This window comes from Tarenaya hassleriana, unplaced genomic scaffold (genome assembly GCF_000463585.1).
Source record: "Tarenaya hassleriana unplaced genomic scaffold, ASM46358v1 Cleome1, whole genome shotgun sequence".
Classification (NCBI taxonomy): Eukaryota; Viridiplantae; Streptophyta; class Magnoliopsida; order Brassicales; family Cleomaceae; genus Tarenaya; species Tarenaya hassleriana.
In genome coordinates this window covers 7,185,135-7,200,487 of record NW_010960187.1, presented here as the reverse complement: position 1 = coordinate 7,200,487, position 15,353 = coordinate 7,185,135, and the positions used below count along the sequence as shown (strand labels likewise).

Genomic DNA, 15,353 nt, shown 5'->3' with positions numbered 1-15,353 from the left:
TGCCGAGTCGGAATCTGAGACGGAGGAGTGAGTTAATAATATATATACCGATTACGGTCTATGGATTGTGTTGTGTCTGGTCCTAATGTCTTAAGGGTTTGGTATTTGAATAAGTGTTAGAGGACATGAATCTGGCTGGGTTTCTCTCGTCTCGGTTGGGTGTTTGTTTGCTTGTTTTTTTTTATATCGTGTTTGATGCACGTCGTTTCTATGGACTTGTGGCTGGCTGTTGGATTTCTTCTTCTTATTTTTGTTTGGGTTTATTGTCATATGTTTTTGTTAAATTGGTATTTTGTTTTACTATTTAATATTTTAAATAATGAAATTTTCAAATAATAAATAACATAATGATATCGAAGTATAAAAATCAAAATCGGAAATTGCATATAAAAATAGTTTGGAAAATTATGAAAACAATAAATTAAAATCAATTCAATTTTTTAATATAAAAGCTAAATTGATTATTTGTAACAAAAATAAAAAAATTATAAAAATAATTGAATTTGAACAAAGAATTGAAATGTAGAACTAGCATTTGGATACAGTGATAAATGAACGGTGACTCCTTTGGAGACAATAATAAATACAAGGAAAGTTGATTTCTTTCTTAATAAAATTGTATTTGATTAGATAGACGATAGAAATTGAATATATATAAGTATATAAATAAAATGCCTAACAATTTTGCAAACACCGATGAAGAAATAATGAGTGGCACTTTGCTTGTATTATTAGACGTAAGAAATTGTTTATATGTATCTGCTCAATCTCAAGACCCAAAACCCACAGAGATATGGCGACCTCTCTCGTTATCAATCCTCCCAACTCCCTTTCTCCTTGCTTCTCAGTCTCCCCTTCTTCTTCAATTCCCAACGACAAACCAAGAACCCTAGCCCTGCGGAACCTCCATGGCCCACATTCTTCCCCATCGAATCCCATCCGTGGGTTTTTACCGCTGTCTCTCTCTCCCATAAGCATGAGCAAGCGGGGGAGCTTCGTTGCTTCTCTATCCGCCCAACAATCTCCTCCTGTAAGTGTTTTTTTTCCTTTCCCTGGGTATCAGATTCGCCACCGGATTTCCATTTTCTGTATCGTAATTCCATTTGGGTTCTCTTAGATTTGTGAATTTCCGTTCTGGGAATCGCTACATGGATTGTGATTGACGGTGTTCTTGTTTCTCAGACGAACGGGGAAGAGGGGAGCCCAAAGTACCCGACGGATGTGAAAACCCTGATCAGGGTTTATCAAGAAGCTCTTTCTAATGGCGACGAGAAAGTTATTTCTGAAATCGAAGCGGTTTTCTGCGAAATTGAAAAGGCTTCTACCGGAGAGGCCCAAAGATAAGAAAGCAGGGTCCTCATTCTGGTCACTGTGACAGTTCTTCACAATATGATATCGAGGAAAAGATAACATTTGCAGTATTCCCGTCCCTACAAGGGGGTCCTCACAACAACCACATCGCTGCTCTTGCCATTGCCTTGAAACAAGTGGCCACTCCAGAGTACAAAGCTTACATACAACAGGTGAAGAGAAACGCTCAAGCTTTGGCATCAGCTCTGCAGAGGAGAAAATGCCGGTTGGTTACCGGTGGCACGGACAACCATTTGTTGCTATGGGATCTGACCCCCTTGGGACTGACAGGTACGGAAACATTATTCATGGATTCTTGTTCATCATGAAAGAGAGTTATGTCAGATTGCAGGCTGATTTTGAAAACACCAGGAAAAAGTTTGACAAAGATCGTCTCAGTACAGAATCCAACGCCAAAGGAGAAGTAATGAAGAGACTCTTGCCAATTGTTGATAGTTTTGAGAGAGCAAGACAACAGATTAAACCCGAGAGCGAGAAGGAAAAGAAGATCGATACGAGTTATCAAGGAATATACAGGCAATTCGTCGAGGTGTTGAGGAGTTTGCGCGTTTCGGCCATTGCAACTGTTGGAAAGCCCTTTGACCCTTTGGTAAGTACAAGCTCTTCATGACCATGATTCTTGTTTTGGTTTTGAAGTTTCCGCAACTAAGAATATAAAAATTGAATACCTTACAGCTTAACTTATCTGAAACTATACTGTGTCAGATCAGATGACTGATTCAGACAGTAAGTTTCAGCTTGTCTTCCTTGCATCAGGAAATGACTAGTAGCTTCTGTTCTTGTTTTTGTACTCTGGATACTTGAAACGGGTGACGAGCAGTTGAGCTCTGTAAAATGTTGTGGAAGGCTTTTGTTTGATACAATTCTCTATGCTCACATCTTCTTTCGTTTTTGCTAAACAACTGGTTTTTTTGTCAAGTTTTCGGGTTTGAATAACGTGGGAAAACCTGTACTGATTGTAGCTACATGAAGCTATTTCACGGGAGGAATCTCGGGAGATCAAGGCGGGGACAGTAACCCAAGAGCTCAGCCGGGGATTTCTTCTTGGTGATCGTGTTCTGAGACCCGCAAAGGTTATAGTATCCGCAGGACTTGGCCGGGAAAATACTCCTTCGGCTGCTGGGGAGACAGCCTCTTCAGCTGGAGTAGATGTACTGTAAAAGGTATTTTTCAAGGTTTTGTTCTTGATTCAACATTGTACCGCCTTTGCACACAATTTTTCACCATTAAAGGATATATACTAAGCTGTTTTGTTTTTTTATGCAATGATTGTTTCTGTTCACTCAATGGATCTGATTTTTGCTCCATACATATATGTTTCATCCGCCCTATATGAATGCAAGAGCCAATAACCGATTTAGCAAACACCTTCTCGGATTTTCGCAGTTCGGTTTGGTTGGAAATTCTGTCCAAATTCCGTGAAATCAGTTGAGGAACATAGTCTCGAAACCCCTTGTTCTAAGTGTTAAAGGTCAAAGAACTGCGAGATTGGTTGCAGGCCAAGATGTCAGACTTGGAAACTAGTGGTGAAAGTGAAACCAAGATTTGTCATTGAACCAATTCTATGCACATCCCATAGGACAGTGACAGCGGACACTGTACATTCGCCGTAATCTATAGTTTGTCCTACAACTGATCTGTCATAACATTACAAAAGATTGGTCTTTTGTTTTCCATGCTCCATGTTGAATCCTATCTGCACCTTCATTGCAGCAGTAGGTCTCTTCTTGCTCATCTTGAAGTGAAGCTTGTAACCTTTAGCCTCTGCGAAACAAGTCATAGGTAATTCTGTAATGAAGAGTCTAAAGACAGGGAAAATGGACCTTCCATGCCCATTGGCATGTAAGAACACAAAGATTAGCTAGATAGATATATTTCTTCCTGCAACAGTTCCGATATCACACCGGTTTTCCATTCATGATCAACTGAAACCTACTGTTGGAATCGAAATCAATGGCCAAGAACAATCAAATCAACATGTACCAGGTAACATCATGACCCTTCTCAAGAACATCGGTTTAACTCTACCGGTTTAGATATAACTTTCATAGAATGGGGAAAATTTTTATTCTTTGACCTTAACGGTGAAGCAACAGGAAGAATTACCATTGAGGAACAGGGTTCTGAGAACTGATGCTGTTGTAAAATCTGCTATATCTCCCACGCGTTTCCGGTTTTGGTTTAATGGTTTTCTTCTTCAAACCAAATATCTCTTGTACCAAAGGAACATGGACCAATACCAGCTTCCATGCCAGAAACCACCCTGCTCCAACACAAAGTAAAACCCCATACTCAAACCAAAACCCAGATGTTCAGATCGCACGATCACCATTCGCAAGCCCTAGAAATCAAAATTCTGCGAAAGAAACAAAATTCGAAAATAAGGGAGAGAGAGAGATTACAGAGGGCAATGAAGCAGAGAACGAACGCGATTGCCAAAAGCGGACGTAAGAATAATACGGTGGGGTAAACCCAGGAAGAAGATTCCATGATCGTTCTGACCAAGCAATCGCTCCGATTCCGATTTCGCCTATCCAAAGATTCGAAGGCACTCTCTCTCTCTCAATCCGATTTCAGAAACTGCAATAATTTACGCAACATCGAAACTGGTTCTCGTTTTTTTTTCAAGATTGAAATTTCCATAGCCCATAATTGGGCCTTTTCTTAATAGGCTCACTTCTAATGGGCTTTCTTTTAGCCCAATATGACGTTCTGTTCCTTTTTTTCATTCATGTAACTAGAAAACTAAAACAAAATTGAAATTTCTATTATTTTCAATTAATAAAAAACGGTCTGAATCTTAAGTTGCTAGCATAAAATTTTAATTATGAAAAAAAAACTTTGGATCATTTTTAAGAGTATATTATATTTCGATCCGTAATTATCTTTATTTGAAAACTAGCTCAATTTTCTCGTGCTCCTTAATTATATGTACCGTTTTTAAAAGTAAATGAAATACCAACCTTTTGACAAAAAAAATAATATACTTATTTTTATTCTCTAAACTGTCATATGAAATATGTTTAATTTATTCAAAAGATGAAGATTTGGTTTTGCAATAAAATAGGGTTTTCCAAAACTATGTGCACACGCTTTTTGAAGATACGACTTTTACATCTGAAACATATGTATTTTCAATGGTATTGTAAAGACCGAATCGTCATATTTATTTATCTATTTAGAAAAAATAGAATATATGATATATATATATATATATATCTATAAATTATTGATTTATATTCAGAGTTTTATATACATGGAATATATCGGCAACTAAAATCTAATTAAAAAAATAAAAAATAAATACTTGGCATAATGAAATGATTTATTTATAGATTAATTTTTTACAAGCAAAATATAAACACCAAACTTTTTTCATCCCAGTCTCTGTTACAACTTACAAATCATGGAGAAAAAAATTATATAAAAAATATAAATGCTAAATCTTAATAATTTAATTTAATATTTGTCTAAACTGAAAGACCAATAGTTGTCGATCTCTATGAATTATCCTCGATTTACGGCCACATGAGTTGTATTCCGTATTGTCCCCTCAAGTCCCTTTCAGATTTTGACACGTTTCATCCACCGGAGGTTACCTGACGCTACCGACTATTGCCGGTCAAGGGTTACCTTTAGTCTCACGGTTTGTGATAGAATACGTCCAGATTCATTGAACTGTGGCTAACCGGACAAACCGGTTAACTTTTGAAATCTTTTGCCTTCGTGTTCCCTGAGTCGTCCTATTTGTTCGCTCACTTTGTGTCCTTTTTTCTCACCGTCCAAACAGAATTTTCTCGGCGAAATAAATTTGCAGTCCAAATTAGGGTTTTGAGAGATTTGAATGGGAATTTCATTCAAATCTTCTTCATCAAAGCACAGATTTTTCTACTGTTGTTGCTGTTGTACCATTTGTCGCCTTTTTTGTCGATTCTGCTCGTAACTCGGGAATTGCTTCTGAAATCCCTAATTTTTTTTTCTCCCGCTTCTGTGTCGGAAATTTGTATGGATTTGAGTCGTGCTCAGCCTGATTTGTCGCTTGGATTTGGTTGCGCCCACGCATCAATGACCCCGAAAATTCCAATCGCCGACGATTCGATTAAGCTGCAAGTCGATCCGAGTTTTCGCGCGTCGCCGGCACCCATTCGTCCTGCTCCATTGCAGTTGCTCGAGCAGAAGGTTGAGAAAATTCGTGTAGGAGAGGGAAAGGAAGAGGAAGATCAAAAGGATGAGCATCATTTCAGCATTTTAGGGCACCCGATGTGTCTGAAAAGACAGCGGGATTGCCCAACGCTGTCGCAGGCGAAACCTCCGAAGAGAATCATGGCTGAAACCGATCTGGAATCAAGGCGAGCAGCTGTTAGGTCATGGGGCAATCAGCCTATTAATGTGGCAGATCCAGAGATTCACGAGATTATGGAGAAAGAGAAACAAAGGCAATTCAAAGGGATCGAACTGATTGCTTCTGAGAATTTCGTGTGCCGAGCGGTAATGGAAGCTTTGGGAAGTCACTTGACTAACAAGTACTCCGAAGGAATGCCCGGTGCGAGATACTACACGGGCAATCAATACATCGACCAGATTGAAACCCTGTGCATCGAACGTGCCCTTGCCGCATTTGGTCTTGAACCTGACAAATGGGGTGTCAATGTGCAGCCATATTCGTGTACTTCTGCGAATTTCGCGGTGTACACCGGACTTTTGGTGCCTGGTGATCGGATTATGGGGCTGGATTCTCCCTCCGGTGGGCACATGAGCCACGGGTATTACACGCCTGGTGGGAAGAAGGTTTCTGCTGCATCAATATTCTTTGAGAGTTTTCCTTATAAGGTGAATCCTCGCAGTGGGTATATTGATTACGATAAGCTTGAGGAGAAGGCGCTTGATTACCGCCCCAAGATTCTTATATGTGGAGGAAGTTCATATCCTAGGGACTGGGATTTCGCAAGGATTAGACAGATTGCAGACAAGTGTGGAGCTGTTTTGATGTGTGATATGGCTCATATAAGCGGGCTCGTTGCTACTAAGGTTTGAATCATCTACTACGGTCCTTGTTATGGTTGTTTGGGTTTGACTTTGCCATGTTGTAGATTGAATGTGATGATAAATTAGACTAATTAGTTGAGATTTTGTTGATTTCCTCAGGCTATGGCAGTGAAACTAAAGGTTTTTAAAGGGGTCTTTCTTGTTATATTGATTCAAGTACCAATTAGGCGGAGTACTGTTTAATTAGATTGTATTGTTAAACTTAGTTCTTTTTTCATGGTGGGTTTGGATTGAATCATTGTAGCAGACAGATTAGAGCTTGTAGTGAGCTTTGTAGTTACATAGAATGAAGATTTGGGAAAATAAGAATCGAATTGCATGCTTGCATCTTTTCTCTTCTTGTCATGGAGTTGATACTGGTTTCATATGTCAAATTGATACCCTTTAAGGAAGGGACTTGAAATTGATTGTACTTACAAACATTTTTATTCTGTTTCTGCTTGAAAAACTTTGTTTCTCATGAGTGTTTGGTATGTGTCCTCACAGGAATGTTCAAATCCGTTTGATCACTGTGACATAGTTACGTCCACTACCCACAAAGGTCTGCGAGGACCCAGAGGAGGTATCATCTTCTACCGGAGAGGCCCAAAGATAAGAAAGCAGGGTCCTCATTCTGGTCACTGTGACAGTTCTTCACAATATGATATCGAGGAAAAGATAACATTTGCAGTATTCCCGTCCCTACAAGGGGGTCCTCACAACAACCACATCGCTGCTCTTGCCATTGCCTTGAAACAAGTGGCCACTCCAGAGTACAAAGCTTACATACAACAGGTGAAGAGAAACGCTCAAGCTTTGGCATCAGCTCTGCAGAGGAGAAAATGCCGGTTGGTTACCGGTGGCACGGACAACCATTTGTTGCTATGGGATCTGACCCCCTTGGGACTGACAGGTACGGAAACATTATTCATGGATTCTTGTTCATCATGATTCATGACTTGTTCGCATATATTGTCTGAAAAAATAATGTACATAACCTAGGTTCAAGAATCTACTTAGATCATTTAAAAAAGAAACAAAAGCGGGCTCTCTCTCTATCTCTGGTTTAAGCAATATATCTGAAAATAGTAGATCCTTTAAAACTCAAGATAGATGACCTACTGAACATCTACTCTGTAACAAGAGACTTTAGCTTGGAACTTGAATATGGAATGATTAATCGGCTGCATGTCTGAGATGGTCTATGCTCTTTGCTCATTGTCTTTCAGGGAAGGTCTACGAGAAGGTCTGTGAGATGTGCCATATTACCTTAAACAAGACTGCTATATATGGAGACAATGGCTCCATATGTCCCGGAGGTGTCAGGATCGGTAAGCAGATAGATATGCATTGCTTTTAATCGGAATAACCGATCACGCTATTGTTCTCTGCCTGACTGAACTTCAAATTCTTGTATATGTATGAACAATAGGGACACCGGCCATGACAACCCGAGGCTGTGTAGAGTCAGATTTCGAGACAATAGCCGATTTTCTCATCAGGGCAGCTCAGATAACGAGTGCTTTGCAGAGGGAACACGGGAAGTGCAACAAAGAGTTTGTGAAGAGTCTCTGCAACAACAAAGACATAACTGAACTCAGGAACAGGGTTGAAGCCTTTGCTTCACAGTTTGAGATGCCTGCGTTTGAGATTTGAATGCCCAAATAGAGAGACCAATTGTCACAGCGGTGAAGCCACATTTAATTCTTCCACTAAATGCTCTCTCTCTCTCTCTCTCTCTCTCTCTCTCTCTGGGGTATTTCATTATAGTTATATATCCTGTAAATTACAGTGAATAGATGTATTTGTGTAGAAACGAAGAAAACGGAAATGAAGTACATTGTTTTTTTATGGAAATTATGAACATTGGTTATTGTGATAAACAAATGAAATATTTGTAATAGTTTGGTAATGTCACGTCATCTTTACGGAATGGGCACTCCTCCGACGGGGGCTAAAAAAAAGCAGTTTGTATGGTTCAGTTCTTACAAGGAAACCCAAAAGCAGAACCTAATTCTGTTTCTGTACAATTTGTGTTAGATAGATACAGTGATCAGGAAATCCAATGATGAGACATAGTCGTCGTCATATGATCATTGCTTCTTGGTGTCAATGAACATTGCCCGAGTCCAATGCTCAATGTCTTCCGACTGCGATGGTGGCGGTGGATACTTTGGATGTTCCACCATATCCCATCCATCGGTAAGCCCTTCGTTTTTCCCGTCTTCAGATGTTTCGGCCGTGGACAGGAAACTGGCCGCCGAGTTAGGATCACGGTTATTGTAACTTACGTTTCTCTGCAAGGAAATCAGGGGATAGATGTAATAAGAAAGAAACCATCCGAAAACAATCAACTCGTTAATTGATGGACGCCAAAGTTTCTACCAGATTTTTCGAAATCGGGGTTTGATTATGTATTAGGTAAGGTGGTGTTCAGAGATTTCTCGATTTGTTCGGTCCAATATATATACATAAAATAGTCAGGAATGATGAGGAATTAAGCGTGTACCGGAACAGGTAAGATATGGGCACTTTCGAGCAAGGAGCTTGAGATGACAGAGTTTGTGTTCCATATAGATTTGTTTAGTTGTTGAGCTTTCTTGCATGATCTGTAGAAAAAGACAGGAACCAAAGTACAAAGAGGTTAGACTGTCATGTACATATAAGAGAAAACAGAAAGCCATTATATATTAATTTTTTTTTTACCTCGAGGAAGCCATTTTCAGGGAAAAGACTGATCGGACCTCCTTGGAGGACGACAACGTGGCCAATAATTTGGCAAATGCTTCAAAAGTCGAGGCCTCATGAGGTATTTCTAGGCACAATGAATTGTAACAGTACGCTGTCAAGCAGGCGACGCTTTTCTTGAGAAGAGCTATACCTTTCTGCAGATCTCTGTGTGTCTCGACTGAATGAGGAGAAGCTAAAGAATAATTAAAGCTATTGTTCTCTAAAGAATCCAGGCGGGGTGCTCTTCGGTCAGATTCCATGGAGGCAACACCAAAATTGCTGGAACTTTTATCTGTCCATGAATTTTCTACGCTGGTTGAGCAATAGTTTTGCCTAGGTATGAAGAGAGGATACTCGTTGCTGCAAAGAGTCAAAGTCAATAGGTAATTTTAGTGTCATAAAACTATTTGATTCTGGTTCATGGCTCAGAAATGTGAAATTGGAACTTCAAAAAAGGTTGAACCTTCGAGACGAAGGGCGAGCATCCCTGTAGGAATCTCGCTGCCATATACGGGAGCAAGAACCCTGCGGGAGAATTATGTACAAGGTTAAGAAGAGCGGACACTTATTTTTGCAAAGAGACCGTTTTATTATATGTTCCTTAAAATTTGGGGACACAAGACTCAAAATCAGAGATGAGAGGAACATCTTACCGCAAAACCTGAGTTATGGAGTGAAGGAGCAGCCAAGTTATGAATCACAAGATTCAGAAGCTGGACCATGTACCTGCTCCATATGTAAAAGAAAACTTATCAGCAACTCCACAAGAAAGCGGGGCAGAAAATACAGGGGATAATAAGAAAAGCTGAAACCCAAAAACAAAAATTCAACAAACAGATATAGCCTTTCAGAACGATAACAAGGACACTACCCCAAAGAGGCTGCGAGCACTTCCGATGGAACCGAGTGAGGGTCAAGACCTCTTGGTAGACGGGCATTGCAAAGCAAATCATACTGAACGGTAGAACCATTTTTATTCTCTCCATCAAAAGTAACCTGGGATCATACAAAGCAGTAAAAGTACGTACTGACTAGAGAATACAAAAAAATATATTTTTAAGTAAATACCATCAAGAGGGGACTATTTGCATATTTGTTAGTATTCTTACACGTCGTTGAGGGAACAATTTGCATATCTGCTTCATAACCACGGACTGCTTGTGAAGGCGTTCCGATGTGATTGCCATCTGCGATTTAGATAACACTTTGACTTATATAATCGTATATACATCTGATATTTAAAAATAAACTTGCTATGTGGGCTAAATTCAAAGTGGACATCAGATTATATGAAAATGAACTAGGATTCCTTACATGGCCCAGGGTCTGCGTACAAATTAGATTAGGATAATACTTCTCAAGTTTTTCAACTCTATTTTTCTCCAGCTGCAAACACACAAATGACAAGATATCCATCAAAATTTCAAACAAAACCTCCTCCACTGCAGGCATCTAAAGAAGCCTCCAACAATAGTGTCACTGAACAAGAACAAAAGCCACATTACAGAGAACTGTTTTTACTACCATTGAGCGAGCTGAATCCAGAGCCTCGTATCTAGCTTTCATGCCATGAGACTCTCTTTCAATCCTAGCCCTCCCTAATAAAAATCAAGAAACGTTACTTAAACAAAGTGTACAAAGGAAGAGAACATCAAACGGCAATCACGCTAATGACCTAGAGATGCAAAACCTTGGGCTATTTTTTCCTTATTTTGCCGAAGCTTTTCCTTCAAGCTCGAAAGCTTCTCTCTTTGAAGCACTCTCCAGTTTTTCTGATCATCAGCCTTTCCCTGCAAAAAGATTTACAAAACATTAATTTGGTAAAAACAAAGAGGACATACGCCAATAGCTAAGAGGTCCCATCACCAAACCTTTGCCACCAATAGCTCACTCAAACTCGAATATAAGGAATCTCGTCGATTATTCAGTGACTTCAACAACGTGTTGTACTCGTTTAACCTGAAAGGAAATCAATACAGGACCTAGAACTCAGCAAATAAAATACAATTTTGCAGAAACCCACATAATCAATGCTTAAATTTGTGCTTTTTAACGATGAAGCTAATCGAAATTTGGATTTAAACGCGCAACAAAAGATAAGGGTCACTAAGCATGTAGAGAGAGGCATTGCATTGATCAAATTCATGCGATACAAAAACATGCCAATCGGAAAAAAAAAACATACCTATAATTAACGCAAGTGGCGCAAATCGAAGCGCGATTAGAATTCTCGCAAATAGCACAGTTGCTGGAACGTTTCATCATCGATTCGATCCCTCATCTGCAAACCGAAACCCTAACAAATCCTACTGGTTTATACACCAACAGCAAAGAGGGAAGGAGAATTAGCTCGATCAGAAGTCACAGAAGGATAAGACCACCACCGAATCGCTGTATATGAGAAGTGATATGAGAAGCTGGGGAAATAGACCTCGTGGAACGGAAACGGAGTTCCGACGAATTTGACGGCGAACAAAACAAAGACAAAGAGAAAAATAAATAAATAATCGATTTGTCGAGGCCGGAGAGAGGAATCAATGGCGGTGCCGTCGCCGGAGATGAAGGGCGCTCCGAGATCCCATAAAACGAGACTAAGATTTGGTTTTTATACAAAGGGAGGGGGTTTTGAAATCGTCGGACAAGAAATCACAAAATAAAATCTTTTATGGAACATTTAGAATTTCAGTAAAAGAATGGGAGATTGCGTAATTTTCGTAAATTACTCGCTCTGGGCCCACTTCTTAGATTTGGGGTTACCTGTTGGCTGTTGTTAAGCAGAATTAACGAAAATTATATATGAAACGAAACAAAATAAGGTTTTTAAAAATTGTCTGGATTTTAGTTTGCTCCATATTGATATACGTTATTTTCAGGTTAAAAAAATCGTTTTCCGTTTGAGAAAAATTGAATTCGAAAATAAATTTAATAGAAAAAAAACGAAAAACCATGGAATGTTTTTATTAATTGAGTACAATAAGCAAATACAAAATTTAGCTTTTGAAAACATGTGACCGATACATGATCCAAGAATTGTACAAACATTTTGGACCAACATTGATATAGAGAGAGAGATTTATAAAATCATACAGTGTATATATATTATAAAGTAGAATAAATCACCGGTCGTCCATCTACATTGTTACAACAGCTCCTCCTACGTAGACGAGAGAAGAACATGTACAAAAACAAGACAGAACATCTCACATGTAGTGTTTCTCGACCAGTTTCTTGAGTTCCTCCAGTTTGGAAATGAGCTGAGGCCGCATCAAGTCCCTTGCTTCTCTTACCAAACTCCCTTCCCTGCTGAAATGGTAAGCCTCCAACACTGTCTTTATCAACATGTGCAGATTCTCCGGCGTCCTGCAAAAAAAAAACGATGGGAGATTAGGTATCTGTACCCGAAAGGGGTCGGGACAAAATAGGGGCTTTTGGTGTTTTTCTCGTTCTTACGTGTATAACAAGTCTACGTCTATCCCTTCAAGCTCCTCTCCGGGAGTGAACGCATCTTTCAGGGCGCTCATCCGTTCCTCGGGATCCTCAATCATGAGGAGATACTTCAGTATTCTCACCTCTTTCGGCATTTGCTTCTGGAGATTCTCCCTTGCTCTTATGTACAGATGGTACATTATGTCTTTTACCTGGTAAGAACAAGCAAGACGAGAATGGATCAAAGAAATCCGGGCCTAAAAATTTATGCGAAAAAATCCCGGCTTTTGCCTTAGTTGAAATTCTTTAGCCAAGCTTTTGAAGTTCATGGGTGAGCACCTCATCTTTCATCATGTGTGTTTCTTTTGCAGCAGACCAAGCTTTGGAGATCATCAGAACCAATGCAGAATCAAGTTGGTTCTTTTCAGCTAAGCTGTCGATCTTTCTGCAAGCGGCATCAAGAGACGGGGAATTGATTATGTCTTGCAGCTTCAACTCTGCAGCACTGATTGCTTCAACGGTTTCAGCCGATGCATCGTAAGCTTGTACAGCCGCCAAACACGTGTTCCCAAGTTCCGTCAAAGCTTCCAAATATAAAACAGGAATAACTAACGTAAGTACTGCATTTCCCCGATTATCAGCTTTCTGGAATAAGCAAGAGTTTCTGCTTCGGGGTTGAGGGCAGAATTCTTTTTCATGACCAAACCCATGACTGTCTAAATTTCAAACATAGTTACATAAAGCATTAAACTTTAGTTGCATTTTATATGTAACAGACAATCAGAGTTACCATTCTGTTCCGTGGGATTGTCATGGAATGATGCTGCAAGGGTATGCAAATGCACGAAAAACTCCTTTGTGAAATCTTTACGTCGCCTGGCAACAAGCTCATCAATTTCAGTCGGTGGTGTTCCCTTGATGACTTTCAAAAGCTCGTTGTGCCTTTGCACATCTTCATCGACCTGACAAGAGCAATGTCACACACTGAACCACACAGGCAACGAAGGAAGAATTGCACCGACATGAACATATTCCTAGAATTTCAAAAAAAAATAACCTCTTTCAGTTTTCTCCCTAGCCGATGAAGCTTGTGCTTCATTCCAGGGTCCTCCTCATTATCCGCTCGCTCTTCACAGCGATTGTAGAAATGGGGTCGGATATTATCCCACTCTTTGCTGAAAGCCAGTAACTTTCTCCAATCACTGGGAGTGGGCTTGTCCACCATGAAAACCTCAATGAGCTTATCACAAACTTTGGTCATTCTCTGGCGTTCTGACTTTTCAGCTTCACTATCCTTAGTTTCTCCATTGTCATAACCAGGTGAAGCTCCAGAAAATCCCGGGCTATCTTTCGGGCAAACGCTTTTATCATCCACAACAGCATAAACAGCGAATCCACGGTTGGAGTTTAGGAGTTTAGGAGAAAATCCTGGAACTTAACAACAATCCAACAATTATACACACTCTAACTCTAATTATCTGATGCTGCAACCAGAGAGAGGGAAATTTTCGAATTCATACAATAAGGTAATGGGATTTCTAAGCATCTTCACAAAAAATACAAACGAAAGAAATTAGAAGAATTTCAAATTCAGATGCTATGAAGCAAAACCCTGAAGTTATTTTGATGCAAGAATCAAACAGGAAAGGGAAAAGGAAAAACAAATTACGTTTTCACGAGCATTTGATCGAATATAATAAATCCAACCAAAGAATTTCACTAATCGTTCACTCGAATCCTTCTTATTCCGAAAAAAGTGAAAATATCAGATGAAACAAATAGATTCTAAGTCCTTCAACCGCGGAATAGCTAAATTTACCGTGGTTTGGTTGGCTGTTAATCACTTGGAACCGATATAACACAAAGTTCCTAAACCTCCGCAGATTTCCAACAGAACCAAAGCCTTACCTTGTCTGATTCGGGAAACATCATAAGAGACCCGTGCTTGATTCCCGGCGAGAAACAGAGAAGCACCAGGACGAGCTCGATGTTCAACTGTTCGAAAGCTCGAGACTGAAGAAGAGAGAGAAAACTGAAGAGAGACAGAAGCCATTTCCATGGAAGAAAAGAGCTTCTTGGTAGGGTTTTGGGCCGGAGAAGACCGAAGACGAAGACGAAGACGAAGGCAGATATTTCCTCGCCAAAAACCTCTCGGACCAGAAACAACGCCGGCAAACGAAACAGCAACAGCGTCTATAATCATAATACCGGCCCATTGATAAGGCCCAAAATAAATACGGCGCCGTTTCAATACAGCCAATACCGTGGCATTTTCGTGATAACTCGTAAGCGAAAGGGCTGTTACGTATTAGTGTGAAGCTCACATGGTCTGAAATCCATACTTGTATTCTTTGAAGCATGGACATGTATCTATAACAATATGATTACATTCCTTAATTATGACATCATAATCAGTTATTTTGCATAAGAATTGATAGTTAAATTCTGATGTTTTCTTCACCATTTGTAGACTTTAATCTCTATTTTATTAATTTTCTTGAAAGGTGTGATTTTTTTTTTGTTTCCGAAATTTCAAATATATGATGATTTTGGAAGCAGTGATATGGTTTTTGTGGAATTTGTCTGTGGTTTGGGATTTTACTTTTGCCCATTGACATGGGAGGATCTATATGTGGAAATACAAGATCTCACGTCTCCATTCATCTAATTAAAAAATTTTGATTTCTCTGTAATTTTTATAAAATTATTGAATAACTTTATTAAATACCTCTCCGGTTATATTTTTTTTTTTGGAGGGGGGGGGGTCGGCAATTGCCCATGGTACATGAAGTTGAATCTAC

General features: G+C 39.5%; 6 protein-coding genes across 9 annotated transcripts in view; 3 read left to right on the top strand and 3 right to left on the bottom strand.

The window, feature by feature from the left end:
• Nucleotides 1–269, top strand: part of LOC104816990 (probable eukaryotic translation initiation factor 5-1) — a 2,772-nt gene extending 2,503 nt beyond the window's left edge. Inside the window, exon 3 of the mRNA XM_010546046.2 lies at nucleotides 1–269. Coding sequence (XP_010544348.1) covers nucleotides 1–31 — 31 coding nt within the window. The 3' untranslated portion in view covers nucleotides 32–269.
• A 495-nt stretch (nucleotides 270–764) lies between these two features.
• LOC104816980 (protein GrpE) lies at nucleotides 765–2,678 on the top strand. Its single transcript, XM_010546034.2, is given in 4 exon segments — nucleotides 765–1,030; nucleotides 1,183–1,359; nucleotides 1,652–1,960; nucleotides 2,334–2,678. Coding segments are annotated over 4 exon segments (921 nt in total). The 5' UTR covers nucleotides 765–793; the 3' UTR covers nucleotides 2,532–2,678.
• A 220-nt stretch (nucleotides 2,679–2,898) lies between these two features.
• Nucleotides 2,899–3,975, bottom strand: LOC104816971. Its single transcript, XM_010546023.1, has 3 exons — nucleotides 3,774–3,975; nucleotides 3,478–3,634; nucleotides 2,899–3,135 (listed from the first exon to the last, which is right to left on the bottom strand). Coding segments are annotated over exons 1-3 (246 nt in total). The 5' UTR covers nucleotides 3,862–3,975; the 3' UTR covers nucleotides 2,899–3,134.
• Nucleotides 3,976–5,134: 1,159 nt separating this feature from the next.
• On the top strand, nucleotides 5,135–8,247 carry LOC104816961 (serine hydroxymethyltransferase 7). The gene is made up of 4 exons (XM_010546012.2): nucleotides 5,135–6,399; nucleotides 6,904–7,309; nucleotides 7,626–7,727; nucleotides 7,829–8,247. Exons 1-4 carry the CDS (start codon nucleotides 5,377–5,379, stop codon nucleotides 8,050–8,052), a joined length of 1,755 nt encoding a protein of 584 aa, XP_010544314.1. The 5' UTR covers nucleotides 5,135–5,376; the 3' UTR covers nucleotides 8,053–8,247.
• A 99-nt stretch (nucleotides 8,248–8,346) lies between these two features.
• LOC104816946 lies at nucleotides 8,347–11,753 on the bottom strand. 3 transcript variants are annotated; one of them, XM_010545994.2, is made up of 13 exons: nucleotides 11,558–11,753; nucleotides 11,312–11,435; nucleotides 10,998–11,085; nucleotides 10,817–10,916; nucleotides 10,651–10,724; nucleotides 10,441–10,512; nucleotides 10,236–10,313; nucleotides 9,998–10,122; nucleotides 9,780–9,852; nucleotides 9,590–9,651; nucleotides 9,103–9,486; nucleotides 8,906–9,005; nucleotides 8,347–8,693 (listed from the first exon to the last, which is right to left on the bottom strand). In XM_010545994.2, the coding sequence occupies exons 2-13, from the start codon at nucleotides 11,389–11,391 to the stop codon at nucleotides 8,490–8,492; spliced, it is 1,440 nt and encodes a 479-aa protein (XP_010544296.1). In that variant the 5' UTR covers nucleotides 11,392–11,435; nucleotides 11,558–11,753; the 3' UTR covers nucleotides 8,347–8,489. The 3 variants fall into 3 exon arrangements, with proteins under 3 accessions (XP_010544296.1, XP_010544302.1, XP_010544290.1); XM_010546000.2 differs by having other exon boundaries at nucleotides 11,312–11,432; XM_010545988.2 differs by having other exon boundaries at nucleotides 11,312–11,753.
• A 347-nt stretch (nucleotides 11,754–12,100) lies between these two features.
• LOC104816939 (uncharacterized protein At4g37920, chloroplastic) lies at nucleotides 12,101–14,717 on the bottom strand. Of its 2 annotated transcripts, none has more exons than XM_010545984.2 (6): nucleotides 14,461–14,717; nucleotides 13,610–13,986; nucleotides 13,343–13,514; nucleotides 12,892–13,136; nucleotides 12,577–12,764; nucleotides 12,101–12,486 (listed from the first exon to the last, which is right to left on the bottom strand). In XM_010545984.2, the coding sequence occupies exons 1-6, from the start codon at nucleotides 14,609–14,611 to the stop codon at nucleotides 12,327–12,329; spliced, it is 1,293 nt and encodes a 430-aa protein (XP_010544286.1). In that variant the 5' UTR covers nucleotides 14,612–14,717; the 3' UTR covers nucleotides 12,101–12,326. The 2 variants fall into 2 exon arrangements, with proteins under 2 accessions (XP_010544286.1, XP_010544289.1); XM_010545987.2 differs by having other exon boundaries at nucleotides 13,610–13,980.
• Between the last annotated feature and the right edge of the window lie 636 nt (nucleotides 14,718–15,353).

Coding starts and splice junctions, on each gene's coding strand:
- LOC104816946 (XM_010545988.2), bottom strand. CDS start 11,391: ATGATGAAACGTTCCAGCAACTGTGCTATTTGCGAGAATTCTAATCGC. Junction 10,513..10,650: donor TGGATTCAGCTCGCTCAATG/GTAGTAAAAACA, acceptor GTGTGTTTGCAG/CTGGAGAAAAATAGAGTTGA. Junction 9,487..9,589: donor GCTCGCCCTTCGTCTCGAAG/GTTCAACCTTTT, acceptor GACTCTTTGCAG/CAACGAGTATCCTCTCTTCA.
- LOC104816971 (XM_010546023.1), bottom strand. CDS start 3,861: ATGGAATCTTCTTCCTGGGTTTACCCCACCGTATTATTCTTACGTCCG. Junction 3,635..3,773: donor TCTCTGCTTCATTGCCCTCT/GTAATCTCTCTC, acceptor GTGTTGGAGCAG/GGTGGTTTCTGGCATGGAAG.
- LOC104816961 (XM_010546012.2), top strand. CDS start 5,377: ATGGATTTGAGTCGTGCTCAGCCTGATTTGTCGCTTGGATTTGGTTGC. Junction 7,310..7,625: donor GACCCCCTTGGGACTGACAG/GTACGGAAACAT, acceptor ATTGTCTTTCAG/GGAAGGTCTACGAGAAGGTC. Junction 7,728..7,828: donor TCCCGGAGGTGTCAGGATCG/GTAAGCAGATAG, acceptor TATGAACAATAG/GGACACCGGCCATGACAACC.
- LOC104816939 (XM_010545984.2), bottom strand. CDS start 14,611: ATGGAAATGGCTTCTGTCTCTCTTCAGTTTTCTCTCTCTTCTTCAGTC. Junction 12,765..12,891: donor CACACATGATGAAAGATGAG/GTGCTCACCCAT, acceptor TGTTCTTACCAG/GTAAAAGACATAATGTACCA. Junction 12,487..12,576: donor GACGTAGACTTGTTATACAC/GTAAGAACGAGA, acceptor TTTTTTTTGCAG/GACGCCGGAGAATCTGCACA.